The 21649-nt window shown below is 38.0% G+C and overlaps 1 protein-coding gene across 2 annotated transcripts in view; it reads left to right on the top strand.

Moving 5' to 3' along the window:
* SLC25A12 (solute carrier family 25 member 12) overlaps window positions 1-21649 on the top strand; it is a 98843-nt gene that overhangs the window by 67813 nt on the left and 9381 nt on the right. For both annotated transcript variants that reach the window (XM_004577065.2, XM_058664621.1), the window contains 4 exons: window positions 6630-6711; window positions 8051-8209; window positions 11282-11334; window positions 11577-11657. In XM_004577065.2, the coding sequence (XP_004577122.2) occupies window positions 6630-6711; window positions 8051-8209; window positions 11282-11334; window positions 11577-11657 (375 nt within the window). The remainder of the gene's footprint in view (window positions 1-6629; window positions 6712-8050; window positions 8210-11281; window positions 11335-11576; window positions 11658-21649) is intronic.

The following is a 21649-nucleotide window of genomic DNA, read 5'->3' as shown; positions in this document are numbered from 1 at the left end:
TTTTCTGTTGTAGCCTTTGAAATTTTGTAAGGAAAGCAGGCTGACTTCTCAGCAACCAAAGTAATAGATTATGTTTTCTTTTCAATTATGGACAAGTTTTCCTCTGTGAACCTATTTCATACTGTGAGGCATTCTGGGAGAGCTTGTGCAGACTACAGTTCTAGTGAATCAGTTCGAAAAGTTCTTTAGTCTGTGGAATTACAGTGATAAACATATTCTCATGTTACTTCAAGAAGATACCATGATTTCTTATGTAATTTTTCCTATATTTCCAGACAAGAAATAAAGTTATCCTTTTGATATTTGGAGGGAGTTGGTCTAGGGATCCATGATGGATTGTACAATCTGTGGATGCTCTGGTCTTTTGTTTAAAATGTATAGTCCATACAAAAAAAGCCTGCCTACATCCTTTCATATCCTTTAAATTGTTGCTAGATTACCTATAATACTGAATATAATGTAAATGCTGTGTGCGTAGTTATTGTTTAGGGAATAATGACTGAAGAAGATTAAACATATTCATGATGAACACTTTTTCTCCCAGATGTTTTTTTCCCCGGCTATTTTTGATGTGCAGTTGGCTGCATCTACAGATGTAGGACTGATGAAAACAAAAGTGTTGGCAGTAAATAATTATTTATATAGTGTGTGGAGTGTTTCCCTATTTAAAACCTTAAAACTTATATATAAAATAGGAAGAAAGACATTTATCTTATTTCAGTCTGCAAAGAATTTCATGATATAACAAATCTGTGAGTTTAAAAATGGAAGTTATGAGGGAGGCAGTAGTTAAGAAATTGTTAAAAAGGGATAGTAAGTTCCATTGGATGGGATTAGTATAAGAATTACAGGAGGTAATACCTTATATTAGGCATGGTGCCCAGTGAGAGTGCAATGTCGGCTACTACTGCAGTTGCAGTTGTTTCTGTTATGGAATATGATAAAACTGTATGAGCAAACTCCAAGATGATCTCAAATGACCCTCATCTATTTCCATTAAGTGGAAGAGATGAGATGTGTAGGATAATTATATTTTTGTATTTTCTTCTTTATTTCCTAAAGCATTGTTTGCTGCTAAAATTTTTTTTCTTTTAAATTAATTGACAATGAATATTTGTTTAAGAGAAAACCTCTACCCCACAAGTACACAAAAATCTATTCCAACTGGGATGTCCTATATATTAAAGAAGAGGATAAAAGATAATATTTATGATCTGGTATAAGCAAAAATTTTGTGAAGAGGGTACAAAACACAAAAAGAGAGATTAATGCATTGAGCTTTATTAAATTTAATAATTTGTTCATCAGAATATACGATAGAGAGGTTAAGAGGGCAAACTACACACTAAGGAAAGAAAGGTATTTGTTTTGTTTTAAAGATTTACTTATTGTTATTGGAAAGGCAGATTATAGAGAGAAGGAGAGACAGAAAAATCTTCTGTCTGCTCTTCTCTCCCTAAATGGTTGCCACCGCCAGAACTGAGCCAATCTGAAGCAAGATCCAGAAGTTTCTTCTGGGTCCCAAGTGGATGTAAGGATTCCAAGGCCTTGGACCATCCTCTACTGCTTTCCCAGGCCACAAGCAGGGAGCTGGATGGGAAGTGGAGCAGCTGGGATAAGAGCCGGTGCCCATATGGGATGCTGCACTTCGTGGAGGATTAGCCAGTTGAATCATTATACTGGCCCCTAGAAGGATATTTGTAATGTGGTTTAGTGACATAAGGTTTTATATAGAGTATATAATTAAGTTCTAGAAATTCAGAAACAAAAGGCATGTAGTTTAATTGAAAAATGAGCAAAAAGCCTGGACCTCAGAAAGAAGATATCCAAATAGTTTTTTTTAATAGAAAGTTTAATATTATAATTAGAGACAAACACACATTTGGGCCCGTTGTGATGGCTCAGTAATCCTCGCTGTCATTGTGGCATAGCAAATTAATTCACCACATGCAATGCTGGCATCCCATATGGGCTCAGGATTATGTCCTAGGTGTTTCATTTTCAATCCCTCCCTGATAATGTACCTGGGAAAGCATCAGAGGATGGCTCAAGTGTTTGGGTTCTAGCACGTATCAGGGAGATCTGAAGGAAGCTCTTGGCTCCTGGCTTTGGTCTGGCCCAGCCCTGGCTGTTGTAGCCATATGGGAAGGAAACCAGCAAATGGAAGCCTTGCTGTCTCTCTTCCTGCTTCTGTGCAACCCTGTTATATTTTAAGTAAGTAAAAACAAATCTTTTTAAAAAATTACATAAAAGAGAATTTGCTTCTTGTTATGTAAAGCTTCTGTGACAACACAAGACAATTTAATAATAAAAAGATTTATCAGTAGCAATTACAGTGAAAGATGCACACCCTGTTATTTCTTCTCTGGGTGTAGGCTCTAACAACAGTAAGAACATATGTGCATTAAAAGATATGTATAAGAATGTGTGCGGCAACATATTTATAATAACAAAAAAATTGAAGCAAGCTAAATATTTGTCACCAGTAGGATGAATAAATATGTTTTGGTATAGAAACCTCCAGCAGTGAGAAAAATGGAAATTTTGGTTTGAAGGAAGTGAGCCAAGTCAACAGGGATGGGTTACAGAGAGAAGGGACTGTGTGCTTTATTGGAGCGTGTGACAGTTTGGGAGCTAAAGTCAAGGAAAAGACCAGTTTCGGTCCAATAGGAGAAGGGTAAGCAGACTGGGGCTTCTGCACTATTATGCACAGTTATTCTTCCAACCATATGGAAATAAATGGTCTACAATGGGCCTGCTGGCAGTGTATGCACTTGAGAAAAGGAGAGTTTTGTTTCTGCGTAAAATTGTGTCAAAGTTGGAGGCCATTCTCCTAAAGGTTTTGCGAATATAGGTAGTAATACTGTATTTTTTAAACATTCATTTATTTTTATTGACAAAGCAGATATACAGAGAGGAAGAGAGACAGAGAGGAAGATCTTCATTTGATAGTTCACTCCCCAAGCGGCCACAATAGCTGGAGCTGAGCCAATCCAAAGCCAGGAGCCAGAGCTTCCTCTGGGACTCCCACGTGGGTGCAGGGTCCCAAAGCATTGGGTTGTCCTTGACTGCTTTCCAAGGCCACAGGCATGGAGCTGGATGGGAAGCCAGGATTAAAACTGTGCAAGGGATCCCGGCACATTCAAGGCCTGTGATATTGTATTCTTCAAAACGTTAATAGAACGATGTTTATCTGTCATCTACAGCTTTCCTTAGACCTTGGACTTGGTCTGCTTGTATATTGCATATTCTCAGGGACCTTCTTTGAATTTTGTATTCATGGGTTCACAGAGGAAAGCATTACAGTCCATTTACAAGTTATTTTGGGGGAGATTTTTGTCTTTTCTCCTGTGATTCTTTCACCATAAGTGGGAATTTGTTCTCAAAAAAGCAGAAAGTTAGGTTTATATATTAACCGTTACTTACCCAAATTTAAATTGAATTTAAAGACTTATAGTACTTGATACGCCTTAACTCCTCTTAACTGAGAGAAACATATATATTGTTTTTCTCTAGAGAAAATTGTTTTTCATTCATTCCCTTCTCCTTTATTTGTGTTAGCTTTAAGTTTGATCTTTGTAAGGCCAAGAATATTGAACATATATCCAGTAGTACTAAAATCACAGATGTAATTTCAAAAGAATTTTGTTTTCCGTAGTTTTATTTTCCATTCCAGTTTTACATTTTAGTTGATGCAGAATCTAGTCTTTGGGGGTTTGTGTATATGTGTGCTTCAATGCACAGCATGAAGTTTATTGGTTACTTTTCTTCTACCCCTTAACAGTGTATCATTTGAAAGATGTTTGGTTGACATGTTGCTTGAAGCAGCTTGGTTTGGCCAAGTGGCACAACTTGATATGGACATAAGATTGCCTGCCTAATTCTCATTTTAGGATGTGTCATTAGGATAAAAAAAAAAAGAAACTTCCATTCTTCAAGTTTTCTTGTCATCCATATACGCTTAGGAAGCAGGTTTAAAAGCATGGTAGACTCTCAACTCTTGTTTTGCTTTGAAAACCACTTAATTAACCTTGTTAAATATCAGCTTTCATGATCATAATCTTACGGGAAAGAGTGTCTTTTCCTCCAGCCCATTTGCTCACGGTAGGCAATCTTCTTAGTGCTGAGTTCTTTCTTTCGGCCTAAATGCTAAATATTCAGTTTTCAGTCATTAATAGTGATGACAGTGAAGGTAGCATTCTGTTTATGAATATTCATGGTGAGAAATCCATAGCATTAATTACATTAATTTACATACCTGAGTACAAGTGAGCTAGAAGTTACAGTAATAACTAAGCCTTGATAACCGTATATATTGTACATTTTGTTACAAATACTATTTAATAAAGGTGGAGGTGGCATTTCTGTCAAAGGACTTTCAGGTATTTATAGTTTGAGGTAGTTGTTTTTTGTTTGCCAAGAATTAAAACACAGTGTAATCCTTTAGTTTTCATAGGATTTTGTAGGGCTTACCAACATTGTTAAAGGAAGAGAATAGGAAGATACATATGGTTGAACACAAAAGGAAAGTCTTTTCTATGAATGAGGGAATTAGTGGTTATTTGATGCTTATTTGGAGTCACAGCCCTTTAATCCTGAATTTTTTTTAAAAGATTTTATTATTATTGGAAAGCTGGATATACAGAGAGGAGAAGAGACAGAGAGGAAGATCTTCCATCCGATGATTCACTCCCCAAGTGAGCCGCAATGGGCTGGTGCACGCCGATCCGATGCTGGGAACCAAGAACCATTTCCAGGTCTCCCACACGGGTGCAGGGTCCCAATGCATTGGGCCGTCCTCAACTGCTTTCCCAGGCCACAAGCAGGGAGCTGGATGGGAAGCAGAGCTGCCGGGATTAGAACCGGTGCCCATATGGGATCCCAGGGCTTTCAAGGCGAGGACTTCAGCCGCTAGGCCACGCTGCCGGGCCCATAATCCCGAATTTTAATTCAACATTTTTTTGAGAGGATATGTGATTGAAAATGATCGATTATGGGAATGAGGTTTCTTTTCATCTAATTTTGTGGTTGTGGAACTCTAATTTTAGGGAAAGAAGTTTTATGTACATGCTTTTAAGAAATTATAAGCATATACTACCTGTTTAATCAGTAACTTAAGAGCTGTATTAATTGGAAAAGATTTTAAAATTTAAGGCTAAATGCCTATCTTTGAGTTGTTATAACAAATTACCAGACTCAGTAGTTAAGGCATTTCTCTCTCCTTATTTGTGGACAATGAGAAGTCCAACATCAAGACACTGGTTCATGTAGTTCTTCATAAAGGGCTGGTTTTGGTTTGTAGATTATAGTATGCTCATTATATCCACTGGGTTGGGAAAGGGAAAAGGAGAGCGAGGCAGAGATCTTGTGTGTGTTTTTATACAGCATCAGTCATAACATAAGGGCTCCACTATCATTACCTAATTACTTCCCCAAATGCCTACCTCAAATAACATTACACTGGTGATCAGATACAGATCTTAGCACGTGAATCTTAGAGGACACAACGTTCAATTGATAGTATTGACATGAAGTGAATGTCTTCATAAAATGTGATATTAATTATCATCATTCCCTTGAAAGAACAGAGTGTGTTTATGTTTTTAATTGTAGTCTTTGAAGAAAAGTACAAGAATTACCTGATTAACCTCATTGTAACAGATTGCTCAACATTTTAGTAGCTGAGGCATGCTCGATCAATATAATGCTTTAATACCAAAAAGACTTTTACAGTGATAAATGAGGGGAAGAAACCCTCATTTTCAAATATTTTGTTTCAGCTCATTATTTTAGAATTTTTGAATATGTTTAGAGTGCATGTTATGTGATTTTATGTATTATATATGCATATATATGCATCTTATATATACATGTAGTATCTAAACTGTCTTTTATGTTTTTTCAAAGCTTGTTTAAAGCTACTTTTCCAGTTTCTTTTAAAATAAAGCAACTATTTTCTTTCTTAATTTCAGACTGCTTTTATAATCTGATATTTTCATATTCAAAATATTAACAAAATTGACACACTAATATATACAAATTATTTCAGATCCTTTTCTTATGGCTTCAGATACCTGTAAAATAACATCTTGCATTATGTAGGATGTTTCTTTTTGTGCAGCTTTATTGTATATCAAAGATTTTATGTTATAATTACTAATATGGCTAAGACAGTAGTTACTACAAAGAAGATGATCAGTATTCTCTGATTAGGAATCAAGATAATTTTTATAACCTTGAGAGAATGATGTTTTAATTTTAAGTTAAGGAAGAAAGTGGTTTTGTACCTGAAATGTTTGTTCCCCTAAAAAACCTCACTTCTGTGGAATTCTTTAACAGTCATAGCCATTGCAGCATTAACAGGTTTGTGAAAAATAGCAGGGGAAAGATCCTGCATAGCTATCCAAGTATTATTTTTAAATGTTAATGATACGGGCATCTGTTTAAAAATACATTGCTTCCATTTTTAGCTCTGTGAATATCCTATTCTTTGCAGAAGAAAATCATACCTCAATGATAATATCACTTTTAGATTTTGTCTTCCCTGAACATAGACATATTATAGCTTTTTTTCCCCTTTTGCTGTATTTGTTCTTATAATTATTGTTGCATTTGCTCCTTCCCTGCAGCAATCTCCTGGGTTAGGCAGGCCTGTCTGGCTCCAGATTGCTGAGTCGGCGTACAGATTCACTCTTGGCTCAGTTGCAGGAGGTGAGTGACATGCCTGTGTGCTGTTTCAGGGTTGTGCTCATGTAATGTTATCTCACTACACCGGGGCAGATCAGCCAAGGTGCAGTTCATTGTCCCCGCAGGTCACTCCTGCGGGCCTTTCTGAAGTGTTCTTTATTGTTACCTGTGATCAGAGGACTTGTCATAGCACGACTGGGGCCCCTCTGGCTCCAGTCTGTCTTCGGGACAAAACCTCTGTAATGATGTGAAAGTCTGAGATGCTGTGCTGCACTCTCCTTAATTATATCCATTAAGGCCCATATGAAAAAGTGGAGAATAAGACTGTGTTTATGTGGTCAAGTATGGGTGAAGGAAAGAAATGAAGGTTTGGGACCCAAATCTTAGAATCGTATGAAGTGAAACAACCTTTCAAAATGATTCACTTTTGCTTTTCTATTTGTGTTTTTTCTTTTTTTTTTCTCCCTCTGTCTCTCCTTTCACTGACTTAAGAATATTTAGACTTGTAGTTTGTTACAGTGAACCTCTCTTACCACCAATACTGCCAGCTGAAATTTGAGAGAATGTTTTTGCTTAAATATTTTACCAAGAAAAATGTATAGAATCTGAAGTTGCTTTGTTGAAAAGAACCTAGCAGGTGTGATTATAGTGCTTTTAATTTTTCAAAACAAGCCTGCATTGATAAGATTGATACTTTGTGTTTTCAGTCTCAATTTTGAAAGTTGCAAGGCATGTTTTTATTTTCAACAGTCAAAAAAAAAAAGCCCCTTACTTTTTCTAATACAAGTTTTGAACCTTGAAACATCCTGAAGTATGGTCTTATTTTTTTTAAACCAAATTCTATGTAGAGGGTTAGTGTCATGTTGGAATTTGTTTCCAATATTATGATTATGACCAAAGTTAATTTAGCAAAAGTTGTTTTGTACACTAAAATGCAAAATTGTACCTACCTAGTGTACGTTTGCTTGTGTAATCATTTTAAGAATTGACTGATATAACATTTAGTTAAACATTTAGTGGAAAACATAAGAAAAGTTAATACATGAAGATTTAATATTGTCATTTTGGAAAATCAAGAGTTTATCTGATGGTGGTTATGAGTTGATAATCTACCCTCCAATAATGAACCTGAGATACCAAAAAACATTCTGTAACATTGTGCTCTGAAGCAGCTGGATTTATAGACCCTAGTAGTTTCCAACCTGTGTGCCTCAGCTGTGCATGAGAAAAAAATAATGTGAAGTGTGTTGTGAAATTTAGATGCTGAGTGTTATGCACTTTATTTTCCTTTGGGATAAGACTTGCTGTCTTTATGGATTCTCCATTTGATTGTATTTTTTTAAGTCTGTTTTTCTCTTTGTAGCTGTGGGAGCCACTGCAGTGTATCCTATAGACCTGGTGAAGACTCGAATGCAGAACCAGCGTGGCACTGGCTCTGTTGTAGGGGAACTGATGTACAAAAACAGCTTTGACTGTTTTAAGAAAGTCTTGCGTTATGAGGGCTTCTTTGGACTCTACAGGGGTGAGTAAGAAATCTCAGTGGCTGAAGTTCCTGATTTTACCAGCCTTCGCTGTGGAAACCAGCATGTAGCATGCCCGCCTAGACTATAGCTGTTTCGGTTTTGTCTTTCTCACATTCTTTCTGATGATTAACAGTGTTAGTCCCAAAACAAGATGTTCATTTTCTTCTTCCTGCAATTTATAGTTCTTGGCCTCCAAATGCTGTTATCCCAGTATGAATCTATGCTCACCATGCTCTTGCAAACCAAGGCACATGTGTGCGGGTGCAATATGAGGATGACAGTTAAGAAATAGAGAGCTTCTTTTCTTAAAGAATTAGAAGAAATACACCTTTTTGTTAAATAGAAGTCAGGCTGCCCCTGAAGGGTGGGGTTTACCCTCTGCACTTGTTTGAACTGAAAGGACTTTTTAAAAAAATTTTTTCCAAGGAGACCATTTATAAGGTCCCCCCCACAACCCAGTGAGTCATCTGGTGTTTAAAACAACAATAACAACAACAAAAAGTGAAAGAAAACCCTTGGGCGCCAAGTCTCATTTTTAACCTCTCCTCCTCATAGCTCACAGAGTCAAAACAGACAGATTTTTTTTCTCTGGCAATGAAAGTTACCACCAGTTCTACAGCAAGCTGCATTGTTGTTGTCAGGGGTAACAGCCCTGTACAGAATTCTTCACATCCCAGCACCCCATCCCCAACCCTGTTGGCTTTGTAGGGACTTGCTCTTTTGGAGAGGGAATGACTTTCATGTATGTCTTTTCACATTAGAATTTTGTGTTTCCTTTTGGAGGGAGATTAATTTTTTAATCCCTTTGGGCGCCACTTGGAATTCTTTGAAAACAGGCTATACATGCTCAGGTCCAGAGTATTTATGTAATTTACTGTACTTGTTTGTTTGCACACACAGGGTCATTAATCCCTAGCTCATTCTGAGCTCCATTGAAAAACTGGCTTAGAATCTCTTGCAAGGGGGTGTTGGGGAGGGGGGAAGACTGGGCATGAACAAAGCTTTGTGCTTATGGACAGAGGAAGAAAATGCTGGTGGTTAGCATTATGGGTGGTATTCAAGTGAAAAATATAACTGATATACTTAAAGTTGAAAGAGAGGGTCATGCAAATGTTTACTTTTCCCAGTATATATAGAATAAGAGAAGAAGATCATTCTGAAATCAAATTAGCTTCAAATACCCTGTTCCTAAGAATGAATGTAATTACTTTTCCTCAAATATTCGGAACTCTGGCTTCTCTGAATTCTTTCCATGGGAAGAGGTATGCATTGTCCAGAATGCAGATCTGCCTGTAAATGCCAATTTTTAAATCAATTTAGGCCTGTATATGTAGCTTGTACTTTATAGGGAGATCGTGTTGAACAATATCAAGGATTTTTTCTTTGGCATCGCCAGTCTTTTTTGAATAATGACAAGATTTCTCCTCTTTTTTTTTTTTTGTATGCTTCCAAATTGTAAAGAGTGCCCACTATTAGAATCTAGAATATATAATTATAGTGCATAACTTCACCTTCTCAGTGGAAGGCTGTTTATGGAAGATTTCATTTGGGGGAGATGTCATATGAATTAAATGAGTGCAGTGGGGGAAGGCATTGTTGGTTTTATTCAGAATATGAGCTGATAAAATCAGTCCTTCAAATGAGGGACTTCTGGATTAGGACAAAGATTGTAGGAGTCCTGTTTGTGAGCACTGTGATTATTGACGTTGTCATAGATTGCTTAGTACTCATCCATTATTCCGTCAGATGGTTGACAAAATTGTTGACAGATTAGGTAAATTTCTTTGCAGGCAACAATGATAAAATGACACAAGTCAGTACTTTATTAAAATTCCATGAACCCTTATTGAGACAAGTTGTAAAACAAATACACATGCTGACATGACTGTATTGGAGTTAGATTAAAAGTAATAGAGCCTGATAATCATGAGGGTTAGAAAGTTAAGACTGCCATCTGCTGATTTATTCTTTTAAATCAGTCTGCTACCCATGCAAGGTGTATGCGGATTTGTGTTTGTCATTGATAATTTAGTTTGACTGACAGTAGCCTGTATGTATGATTACTTGTTGGATCTCAACTCACAGAAAATCACTTAGCAGCATCCTCAAAGTAAGTTTAAGATCAGCAATAAGCATGCATGCAGACACATATGTAACTGCCCTAGACTGGCTGATTTAAAGGATATAAACCATTTATTGTTAGCATCTTTAAAAATGCAGCAGAAAATGTATGCTAACAATTTAGGTAAGCTGTGTGCTTTAGAAAGTCGAGCCCTATGAATAGCTACAGATGTTGAACTGTTTATATATTGTTTCATTTCTAGTTTGCAGGCAGCCTGGGAAATTTAGCTTTCTAAGAATAATAATTTTCTTTCTTTGAAGGAATTGTTTTTACATGTCTTAGACTTGACATATATTTGTAAATAAAAACACAATAGACATGTGCTTTTACTTATGGAACATAGTCATTAAATGATACTTAAAGCTGCATTTTTCTTTATAGTTTTGGTTTCATTTTAAATAAATGAACACTGAGTTCTGGGTTTCTCTGAAGAGAAAATTTGGGGAGTTGGAGCTCCATAATAATGAAGTCACTTTATGCTTTTATGAAGGTGGTGTCATTTGTGGCAAGATAGAGATATGTGTAAAAGCAGACACTTCAGAACTTTCCCAAATACATGGCATCAGCTCCACAGTGCCTGTGTATGTGTGTGGGTGTTTGTGGTTCTGATGACGGAGGGAATTTGCTTCTGTTCCCAGAGTAGAGAAGACCAAAGTCTCCACTCTTCCTTGTGTACCTTTTGGAGAGGTATTGGATCACTAGGCTTCAAAGGCAGTGTGTGTAAGCAAAGGGTCTGTAGCCTCAAGATTAGATGATGTTATGTTTGACTAGTAAATAATCATATATATGCACACATACAGAGAAAAACTTTAAGGTACTCCATTTTTTACCATTTTAATGAAAACGCTAAAATATTTGCTGGGTAAATAATATGGGGCAAGCACTTCCTTATTGGGCTAGTCTAGTGTTAGAACATCTATATTGCTAATGATTTTTCTCCTTTATCTAGGCCTGATACCACAACTAATAGGGGTTGCTCCAGAGAAGGCCATTAAATTGACTGTAAGTTTCTTTCTCACTGAAATTGTATCATTTGTTTATATTGCAATGAAGCCAGAAATTAAAATTAATTCTCCTGGACGGGTGCACTATTAAAGGCACTTACATAATTAAGAATTTATATGTAACATTTTATAATTTTTAATGTTATCATGAGACAAATGCTTTCCTGACTTGGAAAAGCAGCAATGTGCCGGTAGAAGTGATTGAGAATTCTGACTAAGTGATACTATCTTCCTTATCAGGTTAATGATTTTGTGCGAGACAAATTCACCAGAAAAGATGGTTCCATTCCATTACCAGCAGAAGTCCTTGCTGGGGGTTGTGTAAGTATTCAGCATTAATCTTGGATGTTTCCTGTGGCAACTATGTTTTCCTTTAAGTTTTTTCACATTATATAGGATGTGACATTTCACTTGAACTCAAGGGATTCTAAACAATTTTTCATTGCCATCTTGTAGAATAATTCTTAAATTTTATTGTGTGATCTAATTGGTTTTGAGACAGAAAATAAGTGGTATTTTCACTCTTGAAATACCTGAAATATTGTATTTCAGACTTTTAAAGGTCCTAATTTTTATTCTAAAGTTTCATAGAGAATACAGTGGAGAGTTACCATTCATTTATATTGATTGAGACCTTGAAGTTAAGTGTAAGATAGCTGACTATTTGTTGAATTGGGCCATTATGTTTAAGGTGTAGGACTTAACATACTTGTAGTTTTCTTTTTTTTAGAGATCAGGGAGTCCGACCAACCGCTATAATTATTGCAGCTATTTGCAAAAATTCTTTGCCCATAGCTTCAGATTAAATTTACTTAGAGCACAGACATTTCTCTGTCTTTGAAATGTAAAATCACCTTAGATTTAGACCATTTCTCAAATCTAAATTTGCACCTCAACTAATTTTATTTGTGGGTATTTATTTCACTTAGCAACATGTGATCCGTGTAAGTTGTATTTAGGCCGCTTTGCTCCTGAAAACATGAATAACTTCCAGTTGAGCTGGCTGACAGTCTTGGCTAAAACTTCCTCAGTTGCTTATGGAACCTGAGGTAATGAGGTCGATGACCTTCAAAGCTTCTCATTTAGACCAGATGCCCCAGAGGCCAGTAAGAGAGGCTGCTCCAGATTCTTTCTGATGAGATTTGCCAGCGTGTTGCATACCTGAGTTCTCACCTTTCTGAAATCCACCTCTTGTGGAAGAGGTGCATTGGCTTGGGAGTGAGAATGCAGATTTGCATATGTGTGCCTGCGAGCACGTCTTAGTGCGTCTCCAGAAGGAGACCTCTTCGGTTGAATCTTTTTTTTATGAAAGGGCAGACCTTTGCTTAGGTAGTTCTCAAAAAATAGCCTTTGTTCTGCTTTCTCCCAATTAAATGCTGAAATTGTCTATCTAATGAGAGAAACTTGATACGTCATATTCCTTTCCACAGTGTTTTTCATTTTTGGTTGGTAAAAAAAAGCTTCCTACCTCATTTGTTACCACATTACATTTGCCAAAAATTTCCTGCCACATTTGCCAAAAGTCTTGTAACTCCTGCTGCTTCTGTGCCACCCAGCAGATTATTCCTGTTTCCATAAGCATATCCAGAGGTTTGTGGTCATAAAACTGATCTCTCTCTGACATGTGGCCTAAGTAATTAAACCAAAATCAATGATCTAATTCCTTTATTTTTTCCAAGTATAGAATCACATTATGGATGTGAATGATGGGAATGTCTGTGGAAAATTGTTGGTGCTGATACTGGAAGTCATGACTCAAAGCTTTGATACGGATTGTCTAGTCGAATTTCTTAAAAGGTTATTTGAGAGGCCAAATGGCCACAGTGATCAAGCCTGGGCCAGGCTGAAGCTGGGAACGTGGAGCTTCATCCCAGTCTCCCACATGGGTAGCAGAGGGCCAAGCCCTTGGATCATTTTCCGCTGTTTTCCCAGGCATATGGTAGGTAGTCAAATCAGAAGCAAAGCAGCTGGACCTGGAACCAGTGCCCATATGGGCTGCCTGTGTTGCAGGTGGCTACTTAACATACTGGGCCACAGCACCAGCCCCAGTCAGAAATGAGGAGGATGAAAAATTGTCAGGTTAGGCTCTAGACAGAATGATTAGGTTGTCCACAGTTCTTTACCTGGAACATTTTCTGTATTTCCCTTTGCTGTACATATTTTCATGTACAGTGCAAAGAAAATATGCAATTTCCCCTGGTGTACTCAGTCACAGTGTAAACGACAACTGAAACATAGCCCCTGTTTTTTTCCAAGTCTATGAATTTCAACACTGTAATCTTAAACAAAAAGGAAGGGTACCTCTGTAGAGTTTTAGGCATTGTGGGATATAGAACATTCTCTTTCCTGAATAATAGCTGGCAATGACCTCTAGACAAACCAGGATGAGTGGCTGCCCATGACCTTGAGCTCGCACTTGGGCTTCCTCACCATCCTGGCTAGCGGTGATGAGTCCCTGTGAGTGTGCTGGACAGAGCCGCTGGGGAAAGAGTGCTGCTGCACTTTGAAAGTTAACCCCATATTAAACACCTAATGCAATGACCTTCATCAGGTTAATGAGGAAGAAGGATTAGCTAGAACCTGGCCCCTGAGTTCTCTTTGGATAGGAGGGAAATCCTATTGCTGTGAAAATGACTAAATTGCTCTTTGGAGAAAATGCGGTGTAATGACTAAGTGACCAATGACTAAGTGACCAAAAAGTTAAAAGCCCTGCTTCTCATCCATGACATGTTTTTGCTATTTGCTTTGCTTTACTGTTTTTACACATATGTAATAGTTGAGATATGTGGAATAATGTATATGGTAAGAGATACAGAATAATGATAGAAACATATCAGTGAAATCTAGAACGTAGTAATTGGCAAAGTTGAGATTCTAGCTACTTTTTTATATTAGAAAAAAAGATATATTTATTTTCATTGGAAAGGCAGATTTGCAGAAAGAAAGGTAGATGGAGAAGGATCTTCCATATGCTGGTTCACTCCCGAAGTGGCTGCAATGGCCAGAGCTGAGCCAATCTGAAGCCAGGAGCTTCTTCCAGGTCTCCCATGAAGGTGCAGGATTTCAAGGCTTTGGACCATCCTTTACTGCTTTCCCAGGCCACAAAGCAGGAGCCAGATGGGAAGTGGAGCAACTGGGATAGGAACCAACAGCCGTTTGGGCTGTGGTACTTGGAGATGGAGGATTAGCCAGCTGAGCCAGCTATTTTTTTTTTTTTTAAGATTCAAACTACTTTTATCTCCAAATCCATTTTTTTTTTCGCATTTGGTATATGTTAGAATTCATCGTTTTATTTATTTGTTTCTTTATTCATGGGATTCTTGGAATGATTCAGATGAGCTTAAAAATTATAGCTTTATTGAGAATATTTATGTATCATGCAGTTTCCTTTTCTAATGTATACAATTCGGTGGATTTTAGAATACTCATGGAGTTATACATCCATCACCATGATCAATTTTAGAACACTTTCATCACGACAGAAAGGTACCTGGTATCCTGAGCTGTCACTCCCGAGGCTTCCCTCTTCACTCTCAAACCGTAAACAACTGCTAACAATATACTTTGTATTTCTTTGGATTTACCAATTCTGGATACTTTGAATTAATGGAATCATGATAAGTGATCTGTGCTTGGCTACTTTTACTTAGCAAGTTTTCAGTTTCCGTACATGGTGTGGTATGTATTCATACTTCACTCCTTTTTGTTGCTGAATATATTGTTAGGTTATATTTGTTCATCCGTTCTTTAGTTGATGAACCTCGGGGTTGTTTCCGCTTTTGTCCTGTTATAATATTGGTATATGAGGTTTTACATGAACATAACATTTCCAATTCTCGTGAGTGTACAACTATGAGTGAGACTGGCAACTAATTAGCATAGACTTTTCTAAAGTAACTACTTTTTATATCCTTTTAGCAGTGTGTGAGGATTTTGTTTTCTTCATATTCTTGCCAGCCTTTGTTATTGTCTGTCCATATTGTTACTGTCCTGGTCTTTGTGAAGTTGTATCTTCCTGGGGTGTGAGGACTGGTAGTATTTTTGCAAGAGGTTCTGGGTATCCATATGGGTGCAGGAGCCTTCTGCTGCTGCTTTCCCAGGCCCATTAGGCTGGAGCTCGATTGAAAGTGGGACTCCAACTGGCACCCACAAAGGTATGGCAGGTGGCGGCTTTATCACTGTGCCACAACGCCGTCCCCCAAATTTAGAATTTTTAAAGCCAACTCCTTGTATTTTAGGAAATTAAGTCAAGGCCCTCTGCCTGTATCAGAATGAATCTAGCCCCTTTAATTCTGTAGTGGCTTTCACTTTCTCCCTTTTTCCTTTCTTCCCTCCTTTCAAAACTAAATGAGTATATATGCATATCTGAGTATTTGTTTGGGTACAATTAACATTAAAGAAAGCAGATTTTAGGTGTTCAGTTCAGTGAGTATTGACAATTGTAATCGCCATCCTAGATAAGGATCCTTTCACCCCAGAAAATCGATTCCTGCTCCTTTCCAGTTAACCTTTCCTCCCTTCCCCCAGGCAATTGCACTTCGGATTTTGTTGCACGTTGTATTTTGTTCTTAGATTTAATACGAGTGGAATATACAAAATGAATTCTTTTCTGACTGGCTTTAGCTTAGCATAAGATTTTTACACAGTTATACTTGTTTTGTGTCTTTTTTTTTTTTTTTTTTTTTTGGTTTGGCTAATTTTTTAATTGTGCTGCTGCTGATTTCTTTTATGTTATCTGCCATAATTTGTTTATCCATTCTTTTGTTACTGGCCATTTGAACTGTTTCTACCTCTTGTCTATAGGTTGCTATCAGCATTTTTACAGTCTTTTTGTTGACATGTCTTTCTATTTTTCTTGGGTGAACAAGAATAGAACAGAAGAAATGTATGTTCAGTTTAAAAGAAACTCGGTTCTAGTCGTGGTTGGACCATTTGGCAGACTGTTCGATAGTCTGCAGCATGGTCTGCATCTTCCGTGTTTTAGTCTGCTTTTTTTTTTTATATTATCTGGTTAATGTGAAACAGTAGCTTATTGTGCCTTTAATTTGCATTTCCCTGATGCCCAGAGTTTTAAAAGTATCTTTTCATGTGTTTATTGACTATTCATGTCTATTTCTGTGATGTTTCTGTATAAGTCTTTGGCTAGCTTTTTTTAAGTTATTCGTATTTTATTATGATTTGCAGGCGTTCTTATACAACATGGATAGAGCCCTTTGTCAGATATTTGTGTTATGAACCATCTTTGTCAGTCTAACTTACCTATTAATTTTCTTATTGGTGCTTATGTTTTTTTTCTTATTTAAAAAAAATTATATAAGAAGTGGAGACATACACAAAGAGAGAAACTGAAACCAAGAGAATGAAAGTGCACTCCCATTCACTGGTTCACTCCTCAGATGCCCACTATGGCAAGAGCTGGGCTAGGACTGAAGAAGTTAGGAACTCAAACCAGGTATCCTGCAGCAGTGACTGGAACCTAGTTACCCATTCCACCACTGCCGCCTCTCGGTGCCTGCATCATCAGGAAGCTGGAGACTGAACCCCAGCACTCAGGCAGGGGACATGGCTGTCCTCACTGCCAGGCTAAACATCTGTCCCTGTTACTGATCATTTTAAAAAGAAAAAACTTGCAAACATATTTTCTTGGACACATCTAAAAACTTCTCTCTGCAAATTACTGAGGGTGAAAGATTAAGCTAAAATGGGCTGACATGTGTTTACCTTCCTAAAGGTGTCTCTCACCTGTGCTTTGATTGTTAAATTCTACCCAGAGATTGGCTCACCACTTACTTGAACTGACCATATTACTTTCAGAGAATTACCACTTCTGAAAAGATGAAAGTTGTAAAACTGAGAATTTCCTTATTCCTCAGTAAAAGGCTAACGTCATCCCCTCAGGTCCTCATGCCCTTCCTTTGTGTCTAGCTTGCAACCTATATTCTCACGTCAGTCAACAGACAGCTCTGTGAAGTCCACAAGGTGATTTAGAAACCAAGTAATGGAAATGTTTATGATGAATCCAAAGTTAATGACCCTCCACTTCATCAGTCTTCCAAACCCAGATTCCTTCGGCTGTCCCCTGAGTCTTGTCATCAGCTTATGCACGTGGGAACACGCACACACACACCCCCTTCCTTACACACTCTCCCCGTCATCTGGAGCTGGTCAGCTTAAAAACCCATATCTGTATCTTCTCTAGCAAGTCAAACTTGTTTTCAGGCTGTTGCTTGAAACACACATATATGCAAACAAGGTAAAAGTCTCTATTTTTATATCGAAAGTGTGGGTTTTTAATTGTCCTACCTCCTGTGTTCTGGCTGCTGCAATAAGAAAAAAGAAAGTAGGTAGTTTATAGTGAAAATTTCTTCCTGTCAAGAATCTGGAGGTTGGGAGTTCAGATGAAGATGCTAGCAGACTCATGTCTTGTAAGGACTATTTCTTTGTTTCCAACATGGTACCTGGTTGCTATGTCTCATGTGAACAAGGCAGCTCCCTTCAGTCTTGTTTAGAATCCTTTTGATTTAATCACCTCCCCATACCACCTTTTACTACTGTTGAAATTGGGTACGAGTTTCCAATACCTGAATTTTGAGAGTGTCTACATACAAGTGATAGCATCTCTTACCTTATTGTAGGAGTATATATTATGTCATAACACCTCAGCATATATCCTCACTCAGCACTGAGTACAGTACAGTTTGTTACTTACAAGCTGTCCTTGTCCTAGACTGTTTAGAACTACTACATTTCTCTCTGCTTTGTGAAAGTAACTCAATTTTTTTAATTTTTTTTTTAAAGATTTTATTATTATTGGAAAGCCGGATATACAGAGAGGAGGAGAGACAGAGAGGAAGATCTTCCATCCGATGTTTCACTCCCCAAGTGAGCCGCAACGGGCCGGTGCGCGCCGATCCGAAGCCGGGAACCAGGAACCTCTTCCAGGTCTCCCACGTGGGTGCAGTGTCCCAATGCATTGGGCCGTCCTCAGCTGCTTTCCCAGGCCACAAGCAGGGAGCTGGATGGGAAGTGGAGCTGCCGGGATTAGAACCGGCGCCCATATGGGATCCCAGGGCATTCAAGGCGAGGACTTCAGCCGCTAGGCCACTGCGCCGGGCCCTGTGAAAGTAACTCAATACGTTTATTTCGACTCCTGTCCTGACAGTTCCAGTGACAAGTAATTCTACAGCTTTTCTTAGTTTATTTCTTTATTTCAAACACACATACTTTGCATATCTGCTAAAAATGCTGTGAACCTTAAACAAATTGATGATAAGATTTTCATCCGATTCTGTAAGGGAAGACTTTCTAATGAGATGCTCAGATGGGCATTTTGTGTTTGGAGAGAAATAGTTCCAAACTATGAGAGACAACAGATCAAAAGAAGAGAGAAACAGTGGACTGAGAACAGGCAGTCCCAAGTCCCCAAGTCTTCATGGGCTCTGCCTTGGTGTGGCATGCTGAGGCAGAGGGTTGAACAGGCCGCATTTTGTCACCACCACTCAACCTCTGACACTTGGAGCTTAAGGTGACATCTCATAGCACATGCTTTCCCTGCTGACATTTGCTTTAGTTGGTTTATTTTCTCATTAATCATGAATTAAGTGATATAAGATTAAATCGGAATTTTTGTATTCACATTTCTTTTGTGGATGGGTAATCCTCATTCAACATGAGATCTGCTCCCTTTTATGTTTCTTTTTAATTCTAGAACCAAGAAATGATTGCTTAATACTGAAAAATAAAAACATCTAAGACCATGTTAAATTTTGTACTTGTGTCTCTTTAAGAAAAAAAAAGCATATTTGACAAGAGAAATTAATCAGTTAGATGGGTTAGAAAATAATTCTGGTAATTAGTTTGGTAAATGAAATATTAGCCACTGGTGTGGTCTGGAGCAGCATGTTATCTGTAACGATCAGCGCCAGGGGTCACAGATGGAAAATTAAGCAATGTTTGCTTAGATGTATGTAGCTGTGCATCATTGTGGTTTCAGAATTTATTTCTTAGAGTCCACCAGTATTGGGTTAGTTAAAAAAATGTTTATATATATGTGAGATATTCCAAAAATTCATGAAAAGTGTGTGTTATGAAAAACCTACACATAGATTTCACAAATTTTTGGAACCAAAATAGACCTTTTTGTTTTTTTAAGGATTTATTTTTTTCATTTGAGCAGCAGTGTTAATGGGGGTAAGGGAAGCTTCCATCTTCCATCTGTTGTTTTCACTCCCCGCATGACCACCATAGCTGGAGCTGGCCAGCCCAAAGCCAGGAGCCTCTTCTGGGCTTCCAGTGTGGGTATTGGGACCTCTGCTCCTTTCCTAGGGCATTAGCAGGGAGCTGGATCAGAAGTGGAACAGCTGGGACTCAAACCAGTAGCTATATGGGTTGCCAGTGACCCAAGACACTGAAAAAGATATCTTTTAATTATATTTTTCCATGCATTCTTTAGAATGCTCTCATATGTATAGGTAGTCAGCTATTTTTTTTAATCATTGGAAAGTCAGATTTACAGAGAAGGATACAGAAGGTCTTCTGTCTGTTCATTCATTCCCCAAGTGACCGCAACAGCCAGAGTTGAACTGATCCAAAGCCAGGAGCCAGGAGTTTCTTCCGGGCCTCCCATGTGGGTGCAGGGTCTCAAGGCCTTGGGCTGGCCTCAACTGCTTTCCCAGGCCACAAGCATGGAGCTGGAAGGGAAGTTGGGCAGCCAGGATATGAACTTAACCCGTATGGGGTCCTGGTGCGTGCAAGGTGAGGACTTTAGCCACTAGGCTATGGCACTAGGTTCAGCTGTTTTCTTATTGTGCATTTGAATTTTGTTTGTATAATTTTGTTCTGTTAAAATAGTAAACAATATTATATTTTTTCATTGAAATGTGACCTTATTATATTTTACATATTCCATGCTTGTTGTGAACAGAGCTACTTTTTTTTACAAAGCTGTTCATTTGATGATATAATGTATATTTCCCTGTATTTGTTTTTCAGAAGGGAGATACTCGATTAAAGGGTATGATAACATCATAATCCTTGTTTCTAGATTGCTAGATTTCTTCCAAGTGTAGATGTACTAATTTAGGATCGTGCTCCTCACTGTGACACCAGCATCATGTGTATAGATGGATAGTGATTAACCTCGGGCTTTGACAAAGGGCAGTGCTTGCTTGTCATGTGTGTTTCTCTGTGTTATAAACACTCAGAGTTTGAGATAAATCATAAAACAACCTTTATATTTTGTAAAATTGTTCAGTGTTTCAGGGTATTATTTGCCTACCTGTTTGTAGGTCTATCACAAGGTTTTTTTAAAAAAAAAAGCATGCTGGGCCTGGCTTGGTAGCCTAGTGGCTAAGGTCTTTGCCTCACATGTGCTGAGATCCCGTATGGGCTCTGATTCTAATTCCAGCGGCCCCGCTTCCCATCCAGCTCCTTGCCTGTGGCTAGGAGTGGAGTGGAGGATGGCTCAAAGCCTTGGGTCCCTGCACCTGTGTGGGAGACCCAGAAGAGGCTTTGGGCTCCTGGCTTCAGATTGGAGCAGCTTCAGCCATTGTGGTAGCTTGGGGAGTGAATTGATGGATGGAAGATCTTCCTCTTTGTATATCTGACTTTCCAATGAAAATAAAATAAATCTTTTTTAAAAAAACATGCTAATTTTTAAAGCATATACAAACTGTGCAGTCGCTAGCAGTTTCCCTCTTCAACAGGATAGATTATGTAGGTATTAAACACATATGTATGCCTTGCTGTAGTCATTGTTTCTAACTTGTTTACCTGTCAAATTACATATGCTTATAAATGCATAGTAGTTTAGATTTATGTTTGTCTGATACATTGTTGGGTTTTAGTGTGTGCTAGGTAAACTAATCTCAAAAGCATATAACAATTAGTATGTAGATGTTGTAAAATACAGTTATTTCCTATCCTTAATTGTAACTTTTCAGTAGAAAACTGGTTACTTGTACACTCAGGTAAGAAAATTGAAGAGATGTTTAAAAAGTACAGATCACAACAGGCTGGCAATCCCACTGGCCTGTGAGAGGAAGCAGGGGAATATGGAACTGTGGAGTGGGGTAGGGAATGCAGATTGGAGTATTCCTACTCTACAGGGTGTTGCAATTCACTAGTGATTAAAAACATGGAAGAACTTTGTATTTATTTAAACCTAATGTGCACATTTAACACTTGGCACCCAGGGGCTGCCACTGGCTGGCAGTAGTGAATTTGTAGGATTATAATCAAAATTTGCAGTTCTTTTTTTAAAGTCTGCCTTAGCTTAGAATATAAAGCACACTTTCCCAAAGATAGTCTTCAAA

The sequence above is a fragment of the Ochotona princeps genome, chromosome 5 (assembly GCF_030435755.1).
Source record: "Ochotona princeps isolate mOchPri1 chromosome 5, mOchPri1.hap1, whole genome shotgun sequence".
Classification (NCBI taxonomy): Eukaryota; Metazoa; Chordata; class Mammalia; order Lagomorpha; family Ochotonidae; genus Ochotona; species Ochotona princeps.
The sequence above is the reverse complement of the archived record's forward strand: the minus strand, read 5'-3'. Positions and strand labels throughout refer to the sequence as shown.